This window comes from Miscanthus floridulus, chromosome 1 (assembly GCF_019320115.1).
Source record: "Miscanthus floridulus cultivar M001 chromosome 1, ASM1932011v1, whole genome shotgun sequence".
NCBI lineage: Eukaryota > Viridiplantae > Streptophyta > Magnoliopsida > Poales > Poaceae > Miscanthus > Miscanthus floridulus.
The window spans coordinates 32,139,232-32,149,556 of record NC_089580.1 but is presented as its reverse complement, the minus strand read 5'-3'; the positions used below and the strand labels follow the sequence as shown (position 1 = coordinate 32,149,556).

General features: G+C 39.1%; 1 protein-coding gene across 1 annotated transcript; it reads left to right on the top strand.

Annotated features, from left to right (window-relative positions):
• The first annotated feature begins 3,964 nt into the window (after positions 1-3,964).
• On the top strand, positions 3,965-9,133 carry LOC136477736 (zinc transporter ZTP29-like). The gene is made up of 13 exons (XM_066475986.1): positions 3,965-4,143; positions 4,807-4,865; positions 4,977-5,069; positions 5,140-5,226; positions 5,330-5,411; positions 5,880-5,941; positions 6,059-6,115; positions 6,443-6,483; positions 6,677-6,744; positions 7,504-7,560; positions 7,646-7,763; positions 7,891-8,002; positions 8,833-9,133. Exons 1-12 carry the CDS (start codon positions 4,080-4,082, stop codon positions 7,934-7,936), a joined length of 834 nt encoding a protein of 277 aa, XP_066332083.1. The 5' UTR covers positions 3,965-4,079; the 3' UTR covers positions 7,937-8,002; positions 8,833-9,133.
• Positions 9,134-10,325: the final 1,192 nt, after the last annotated feature.

Here is a 10,325-nt window from a genome sequence, read left to right as displayed (position 1 = left end):
TATTCATTTTGTGATGATTGGGTTTAATAAAAACTTCAAAAGGATTTAAATTTGGACTGAATTTGAATTTGAAAATTGGGTTCAAGAAATTAAAAAGGAATTTCTTTTACTTCCTTTCTCTTTCTGGGCTTTTGGCCTAGTCGGCCCGCTCCCTCACCCCACGACCCGCTTCTCTCTTCCTCATGAAGCCTAGCTGGCCGGCCTAGCAGCGCCGCGTCGCCCGCTCCCGCTCCTGCTCCTACTTCCGCTCTCGTGCGGCCACCTGTTCATTTCCTCCACGCACAGCCCAGCGTCAGGCTGCAGCTGCGTGGTAGCGCCTTCCGCTCCCATGCTCGCTGACAGCCTGGCCCTGCTTTCTCACTTGCTGCCACCCTGGGCCCTCTTGTCAGCCGTCTCTCACCTCACGTCCGCACCGGACTCCGCCGCCGTAGAGTCCGCCGCTGCTCCGTATCGTCGCCCTGCCATGCGCTCCATGCCTTCCCGCCCCATAAAATCCGAGTGTCGTGCCACGCCGCCCCATCCAGCCCTAAGTGCAGACACCGCACCACGTAAACCCTAGCGCCGCCGTCCGCCGTCGCCCCGCCGAGCACTGCGCCACCTCCGTGCCGTCTCCGACCTCAAAAAACATCATGGTGAGTTCGCCATGCTTCCCTCTTTCTCCCCATGCCATCCCCGAGTCTGGCCGTGGCCTCTAGGGCCGGTTTTGTGTGCGCCGGCGAGGTCCCTCGCCGCCGGCCATGACTTCTGTCGCGCCGACCCCCTATTTCGGCCGGCCGCGCCTTCTCTCTCCCTCCTCTTCTAATTTCTGCCATTCCATCTTGATCGAACGGCCGAGATTGGTCGATCCCCCTTCGCCCGACAAACTTTCAAAAGAGACCCTATGTTTTCCGCAAATTAACCCGCCGTCCACTGCCTTTCAGAAATAATTCAAAATATGCCCTTGATTTATCTGTTATGGCCCCTGTGTTTTTCCAAAAACGACGCCCGATCCACAGGACTATTTTAATTCAGTTTTTAATTATTTTTAATATGAAATTGATTTCAAAATATTTACAGAATTACCATTGATCTTATTTTATGCGTAGTTTCTTCGTTTTAACTCTGATTTGACCTGTTCATGTTGCATTAGTTTCGTAACAATGTAATCAACGTATTAGTGGTATTGTTTAACATGTTTAAAGCTTTTGAATAAAATAGTAATCAGATTAATCTATATGTAATTAGTCTTTCAATTAAAAGCAATTAGGGCTTATCACCTCCGTCTTTTGTAAATAAAATAAGATTAATTTTATATTGGTTTTCTAATACAAATATAATTTGGCTTAAAATAATTTAGATATTCTTATATATGTTTTATAATTAAAATAAATGAAGCCTATAATTTCTTTTCGAAACAAACCTAACGGTAGTTGTATCTTTTTCAACGTAGCTCCGATTAGCGTGCTTTTCGCGTCTGTGTGATTGTAGCGAGACGTAGATTTGTTTTACAATTTTTTCATCTTGATTTTATGTTTGGTGTACTGTTCTAATTTAGTTTTATTGTTTTCTTCGTGTATGATTGCATGGATGCTTGTGTGGTGTTCTATGATCATATCCAGTCGGTGAGCTATACGTGGTGAATCAAGAAGCAGTTCTTGGAAGGTTTGGACTAGAAGAAGATCAAAGTTTAAGGCAATTATAGCATGGGATCTACCTTGTTGTCCTTTACACCTTTAATTATTTAATTCATATTGCATGTGTCTACCTTGACTATTACTAAGGATTTCCTAGTACTTTGTTACATCGTACCTTGTCACCTATGGGGTATTTCATTGGGTAGTATTATGCTAGTGCTCAAGATGAATAACCATGATCTTATAAATTGACCAATGGTATATGCAATAAACACTAAAAGATGTTTTTTAGCAATATGGAACAAGGGGGCTAGAGCATTGGGCTATTTTTACGGTGCTCTAGATTTCTCTCCCTAAGGACTTATCCGTAAGTGATCATCCGGGACTTACAGTACAACTGTGAGGGCTATATGGCTCTGGCTTTAGCTCGATCAATATGAGGATCTTTTCTAGCTTGTTAGTGGTTACCTTTATTGGTGTAAGAATGGCTTGATGAATTGGGTATAGTGCGGCCTCTGTCCCCTTGTGTATAGGCTATGCGTCATTGTGCCATCGAAAAGGGAGACTCTACATATGTTTGCCAAGTGAATCTAATGACCCTAACTTGTTATACGATCCTTTGAAAGGTTTTATAGTGAACCCTACCGACCTTTCTAGGTAGTGGGTCAAGAGGCTGATCACCTCGAGCAAAAGGGTAAATCATGACTCACAGTGAAAGTGTACAACCTCTGTAGAGTGTAAAACTGGTATATCAGCCGTGCCCATGGTCACGAGCGGCCTTGGAACCCTTATAGAATAGATGATGAACATTAATGATACTAATGATAAAGATGCTCATTAATGATTAATTATTTATGCTATTCATTATTCATGTTTACCTGATCATGTGTTTATATGGGCTTGTGATAAACTTGTTGCTACTCAATTGCTAAAAGATGACTTATTAAAAGCTAATCGTAGTTAAATCAGTGTCAGCCTTTTGAGCCTCATGAACCCCATGTTATATTTGTTGAGTACTATATGTACTTACGCTTGCTTTACTTTTTAAATCTTTGGAAAAATCCCGGATGGGTACCAGATTGCTAGAGTTTGGAGGAATTAAGCTTGTGATCAACCAGTCAGTTGTCCCTGTGGAATTGGAGTCTTCACCCGAAGATCGGGGTTGTCTTTCCGCTGTTTGCTGTCTAAGGTTATATCCTTTATACTAAGTACGCTATATATTGAGCATTGTCTTTCGATATTACCCTTATTTATGGCTATATGTGAGATTTGACTTCTTGGATTCACATATGGTGTGTATCTGGTTTTGTTCTTAAAACCGAGTGCGACAATGATGTAAATGGTGTACGGCAGATTTAGTATGAATTTGATTTCTTTGTCCTAACTAGATGATATGAATGGTTAAGCTTGGTGCGTGATGACATGAGACCACCCGACCTTAATTATTATGAAACCTTAAAGGGCAACCGGGGGTGACAACACGAAACACTAGCTAGTCTGGGTGTTCTTTTCAGTTTCCTTGCATTGTAAACATACTCTACTAGCTACTAGTGGCCTGGGTAAAGGTTTCCGGGTAAAATAAAATACTGGACAACGCACGCGCCCTCGCCCATCTATCATCAACACACATTGCACCGTGCAGGGTACTTTGAAAGATATGCATGCTGCTGTGCTGATGCATATGTATGCCTGCACTGCACCTAGCGGCACTTTTTCCTGCACTTAACGGCACCTTTTGATCAGATCATGCAGTGTGACACACCTACGGCAGCAGAGTATTTTACAAAATAAATGAATAAATGTGCCTCTGTCATTTGGGACAAAAAAACAAAAACAAAAATAAACCACACCACTGTTTCCTCCTATGCAGATACAGCTAGGTATTATGGAACTCTGTATTCCTTTCTCTACTCCCCCTATCTGGTAACAGACTAACAGGTGATGGATGACGAATTGGACGATAGATGTTACCTTGCCTACACTGCAGGCATCCTTGCTTCAACCACCAGTATGTCATGTCATTAAGCTACCATGCGAAGTCATTCCAGACTTGCCCCCCTCGATCGGCTCAGCTATCAACTGGACAAATGCAAGCTACCTGCAGGAATCCCTCCATATATCCATGACTGTAACGTGCCTCCTGCTCCACTTGATGCTCAATATCTACTGATTTTATATACATCATGGTTCAAGCATCAGCAGTTACGTTGTCACACACAAGCTCCCCGGCATGACGCACTGGCCTTGCATTGGCCTTTATATAAAGGGAAAGCAAAGCTAGCCCACACTGACCCATCTCCATCATCCCAAATCCAAGCAGCGAGGTTCATCCTTCCAATTCTCGTAGCAGCCTCCTCAAGCCTTTATTTCCTTACTTACATCGCGGCCTCATTTGTTCCCAAGCACTATTACAGCTCACCTGCAAAGGGAATTGAAGATCCAGCAGATAAATCACCTGATACACATATGGATCCAAAGGTTTCCGTTGCTCTCACCCTGTCCCTCGTCGGCGGTTTAAGCACCTCCCTTGGTATGTACCAACAATTTACCTCCTCTCGTTGTACATTTTCATGATCACTTGAGTTGTTTGTACTACATTTACATTATTTCCTCATGCATGGTTAGTTTTTTTTTCTCTTTGGGCCTGGATGCCTTGTACTTTTCTGTTTCCTGTTGTCTTTGTACAGTTGTATTCTCCTGTTTTCCTTATTAAAGAAAAAAAGAAAAAAAAAGGTAGAGGACTACCCTGCCGTTTCGGTAAAAAAAAGTTACATTTCCAGTTGCTCGCCCTAATCAGTTATTTTTTTGGGTTCACAATAATCCAAGAGTTTCGGTTATGCACCTTGGATCTTGAATTTGAAACGACACTAGTCATGCTGGTCCCTAGGTCTCTGTCTAAAATTTTGGAGTGGACTGGTATAAAAAATTGATTAGTTGAGCTTATATTGCATCCGAGAATAAAAGAACTTGAAAAGAATAGATAAAAGCTCCTATCATGTCAACAATGGGAACTATTTGCACACATAGATTTCTTCAGGATAAAGTTCATGGTACATAGAGCCAGGCCATAACCACAAGATAACCACACATAAGAAACCTATTAAGATAACTAAAGATTTTATCCAAATGTATATTGCCCAGATTTAATTTGTATTCTCCACATAACTAAAGATTCTTGTATACTATTCACCAGGTGCACTGTTGGCTATACTCAATCATGCGCCAAACAACAAAACACTCGGGATTTTACAGGTTGATGATATTACTATTTACTAACCATTGCCCATGGAGTTACGTTGAAAGGACAAGTTTGATTGTCCACAATCTAACATTTTAAAATAATATATTTTGGCCATTTTGCAGGGCTTTGCTACTGGACTCATGCTGAGCATGTCTTTCTTTGACTTGGCTTATGATGCTGTCAATGCCATTGGTTTTCTGAGAGGAAACCTTTGGGTAAGAAAAGCAAGATATGCTGTTGGGCATTTGTAAAATCTTTCTAAACATTTTGACACGTGGGTTGCAGTTTTTTGCTGGAGCACTTCTGTTTTCAACAATTGCAGACGTTTTCCCTGAGCCAGATTGCAGTATGGCAGATGAAAATGACAAACAGGTATAGCTTCCATCGACTTGGTTCAGTAGTCAATCGGTAACATTTTAATGTGAAAACTAACATAGCAATTATTCCCCGCTCTATATTTCATTTAAAAAATAAGGCTGGTGACAACAGAGCAGGAAAGGAACTTATGATGAGACATCACCGAAGAGTTATATTTAGCGTAGTTGTCACAGCAATTGGTAAGCCCTAAACATGCCTAAACTAGTTTTGTGGCTTTATATATAATAGATTCTTATAAAAATATTTGTATATTCATGTTGATGTTGGTATACAACGGAGTTTTATTGATATCTATAGATTTATTATTCAATATTTAACTAATTGCTATGAAACCATGTGAGTTCTAGGTGAATTACCATCAATAAGTGTCATATTTATTTGTGTTGATGCCTTTGTATACAGCAATTTATGAGTTTTATCAATATCCACAGATTAATTATACAACCTTTTCACTTACTGATATGAAAAAAAGGAAATTGATGAAAGTAATCATACAATGTGACTACCTTTCCGTCAATGCCTCAGGGGAGGTATTACCCCTAGGGCTTGAGTTTTTAATATGCAATATGCATATAATCATGAATAATATGCATCTTCCTACAACTACAAGTTTAATTGGTTGAATGATTGCCTTAAAAAAAATACAGTTGCTGGTGTGAGTTTGCAAAACTTCCCTGTGGGCACTGCTGCATTTCTCGGAACAACAAAGGTATTGTTCATTGTTTCTTGTCTAGCTAACTGAATCTTTGTTTTCACAATCTCAAGGTTGTAACTTAATAGTGAATATCAAATATTGTATATCTAACTAGTCTTATCTACATATCAGGGCTTCCGTGTTGGTTTGAACTTGGCCCTTGCTATAGCACTACACTACATTCCTGAGGTAATTTATTCTAGACTGGCTTTTGTGTGGAACTGACAATGTGTAACAAAATTGTCACTTCACACATTCCCATGCCTGCCCACAACCTTTAGCTTTTGCTGGATATTGGTGAAACTTTATTCTCATTTTAAAGTGCAAACATAGAAGTAGACACCCCCCTGCATTTTATGACTACAAAACATTTTAGTAATAACTTGTTAGTTACAATGTAATAAATTTAAACAAATAGTTATATAGGCAGTAGCATATTTCTTTCCAACACACAATTTAGTTCACAACATAGATCAAATGTGCTAATACCTACCTGTTGCTTTCATTCATCCCCAGGGTATTTCAGTAGCTCTCCCAGCGTACTTTGCCACTCGCAGGTACTATGTAACTTTTTTTTATAGAAGAAATATGGCCCCTTCATTTTTGAATATGTTATACCAAAGTGTTGAATCCCATTCTATCAAATAACAACCACTAAGGGCACTAACATGATTGGTGTACTTATTTTGTAAACAAAATAAACTATATTTAAACTTTCAGTAATACTTAGTTTCCATGTCTCTGGTGCAGCAAATGGCAAGCCTTCAAATTAGCAACATTATCTGGTTTTGCAGAGCCACTAGGTGTGATTATTGTGGGTAAGTTGACTTTTTAATAGTGGTCACAATCTAATTGAGCTATTAAAGTTTGAAAATGGATTATCGATACATTCAGGATGGAAGATCAATTGCTCAAATCATATTGATGCAACAGATGCAATAAAAAAATTACTAATTATCTGTAGCAGTCCCCTTGCTATGCATTAGTGAATGGAAGTAAATTCAATGTTAAGTTAATATACATGAGGAACTAATTTTCGTTGGTTGAACTACTGTTTGGAAGTATAATTACTATTGGTGTGATACTAAACTTGTAAATACTTGTTTAGTTCGATCGATTGGCATGTCTTCTTGTGATTGGAGGGTGTGGGTTTGATTACTCTGTGACACACAATTATTCTACTACTTTTTCTTTAAAAAAACCTGAAGCAATATTGGGCTTAGGTTACTTGTGTTACATGGGCTGTGGGCTTAGGTTCCTTGTGTTTCATGTGCTGGACCTGGGCTGCAGCCTATCCAGCCTAGACACACTTTTTTTTATAAAAAAATAGAAGCAATATTGGGCTTAGGTTCGTTGTGTTTTATGGGCTGGACCTAGACCGCAGCCTATAAACTTAGAAATAATTATTTTAGTATTTGTCATCATTAGAAATGGAAAACAGAAAAAAGGGTAAGTTTGGTTTCAAAGGTTAAGACTTTGCAAAGAGCATATGTCATGATTGAAAAGTAGTTGAGTTCATAGAGTTATTTATATTGTACCTCAAAGCAATGCATGTGAAATGAAGTTTTTTTTTGCAGCATACCTATTCCCAAGCAACTTGAATCCTGAAATATTGGAAGGTCTACTTGGATTAGGTAACTGTAATTACTATATAAAAACCATTCCTTTCAATTAGGTAAAAGTATTCACTCAATTGATATTTTTCTTCTTTTTTTACAGTGGGAGGAGTGATGGCTTTTCTAACACTGTATGAAATGCTACCACAAGCATTTGAATATGCTGGACGCAAGGATGCTGTTAAAGCAGTATTTGTTGGTATGGCCTTTATGTCTATGAGGTGCGTTATGCTCTTACTAAAAGGATTAAGAAATATTCACACATCTCAAAGTTGCATGTACATGAGAGAGTGCAATTTGATTAACCTGATAAACATACTAATTCTATATATATCACTTGTTTTCTAGCTTGTATTTTCTAGATGCTAGCCTCCCAAAGGAGATGAGCGCATAACATAATTTGCGCCTAAACCAGTTAATGTAATGGTCAAGAAAATTTCATCATGGGTGCTGCAACAAGGTACTGTTTCAAATAACTGTCACCCTTTTTGTTATAAGAGGATGTACATACCATTATTATTATTATTTTTCATAAAAGATATGAAGTTTTGACTTTACCAGAAAAAAATATTCAATCTTTAAAATGTAGAGCCATAGACACATGATTTTCGCATAGACAAAGACCCATTGGTTTCATGTTTGAAACAACATTGAAACTCTGAATAATGCATGTATGTATCTACTATAATATTTCACTTTAGGCCGCTGTGATTGTGACTAATATTAGCTAATCCTAGGATCTCGCAAAATTGTTAGTTTGAGATATCTTACTGTACTTTTAGAAGTGAAAGAAAATTAACTTGTATCTCAAGTGTTTTCATATCTATCTTTTCAACAAACTAAACTATGCAAACAACAACAAAAAATACTTCTGTGGAAAAAGTCATAGCATAGACTTAATTTATTATTTAATACTCCCTCCATCCCCAATAAATAAATCAATTCTTAGAGTTATTTTAAATCAAACTTTTTTAAATTTGACAGTTTTCAGAAAAGAGCGCCATAGAACCAAATTAGTATCATTAGATACACTATAAAATATATTTTCATAATGTACTCATTTGGTGTCATAAATATTTACTCTTTTCTAAAAATTTGGTCATAAAAAAATTGACTTAAGACACCTTTAAGAATTGATTTTATTTAGAAATGGAGGAACTAATAACAGATAGTCAGATACTATCTATGCATTTTCCAGTTTCAAAAATATTTCCCACAGATCTACACTCTAGGGAAAATAGAAATTTCTTTCAAAAATTTTGACCAGTCGAACTTTCATATTATGTACAGGTACGGTGTTGGTGGGAAGGATGTGCATACAGTCCGAAATCATGATTAATATGAGACGTGTTCAGCAATAGTAGGACAACACAATGACTGGCAGACCAGGGCTTTTATCAATGTCCATGGGGGATATGTGACCACAATGACTGCAACACAATCATATTTATCAAGAAAAGAAGTATCAAAAGGCACAAGCTAACAACATATCATGTACATAGAGGTCAAAACTGTATATATTGAAGAAAGTAGCTAGGCATGTACAAACCACTAATATGATGTAAAGTAATAGAAATAAACATTACATACATGATAAATGATTGACTGACATGTCTGGAGAACCATGATTTGCATTGAACACCCCTAGGCCGAAATAGACTTTACTCTTTTTAAACTGGCTATAAGTTCTGGGGCAAATAGACTTTACTCTTTTTAATCTGGCTATAATAAATTCAATTTACTCGTGCCCGGAGTGCATCCGTCATAACGTCTGGACCTTTACTTACACACACACACACTGCGGAGTCTATCCCTTCTTGTGACTATCTAGTAGTAGTAGTAGTCTAGTAGATGACACATCAGTGAGAGAGGTGACTACCGATAGTGCCTAAGAGCAAACAGAAAAACGCTTCAAGAATGGAAGGCATCAGGAGAATAGATGCAAGAGAGTGACTAGTGTTCTTCATTCGTGCTACGGATGCGTTCACACAGGGTGCTGAAGCAAGCACGAATCAGCCAGTCGGATGAACATAGATGTCTGGAGAGGCAGACTTCCTTGCTCAGGTAGCAACAAAGAAGACATGCCGCTTATGAACTAGGCATGTCCTTTCAGACCCAGGCCGGCTTGCAAGAAGCTAGTCGGCAAATTCTGTGGCGAGCAAAGTGTATGGCCAGCCCCTAAACTTGTTGCACTACTGGAAACGCGTGCTTTGCCGAGGGCCAAATCTCGGGCACTCGGCAAAGACACTCTTTGCCGAGGGCCAGCCACAGGAGCCCTCGGCAAAGAACGGCCCTCGGCAAATCAAATCTTTGCCGAGGGCCGCCCTCGGCAAATTAGGCTCGTTGGGTCACGGCGGCCATTTCCCGTTAAGCTTTGCCGAGGGCCACCCGTTAGGCCCTCGGCAAAGGTTATTTTTTTTCTGTGAAACCAGCTTTTTCGGCAATTTTTTTTAAGTCTTTGCCGAGGGCCCTAGACCAGGCCCTCGGCAAAGATTTTTTTAAAACGAGTTTTTCGGCCAAATTTTTTTTTATAAATCGCCTTTGCCGAGGGCCCGAGGCTAGGCCCTCGGCAAAGAAGCCCTTTGCCGAGGGCGAGGATAGGCCCTCGGCAAAGATTTTTTATTTTTTTAAAATTCTTTGCCGATGGCCACGGGCCAGGCCCTTGGTAATTTTTTTTGGTTTTTTAGCCCAGTTTTTTTGTGGTGCTACAATACATTGTTTTGAACTCAATTTTAAAATTTAGGCCAATTTTGATTTTGTTTTGTATATTTCCTTAATTTATT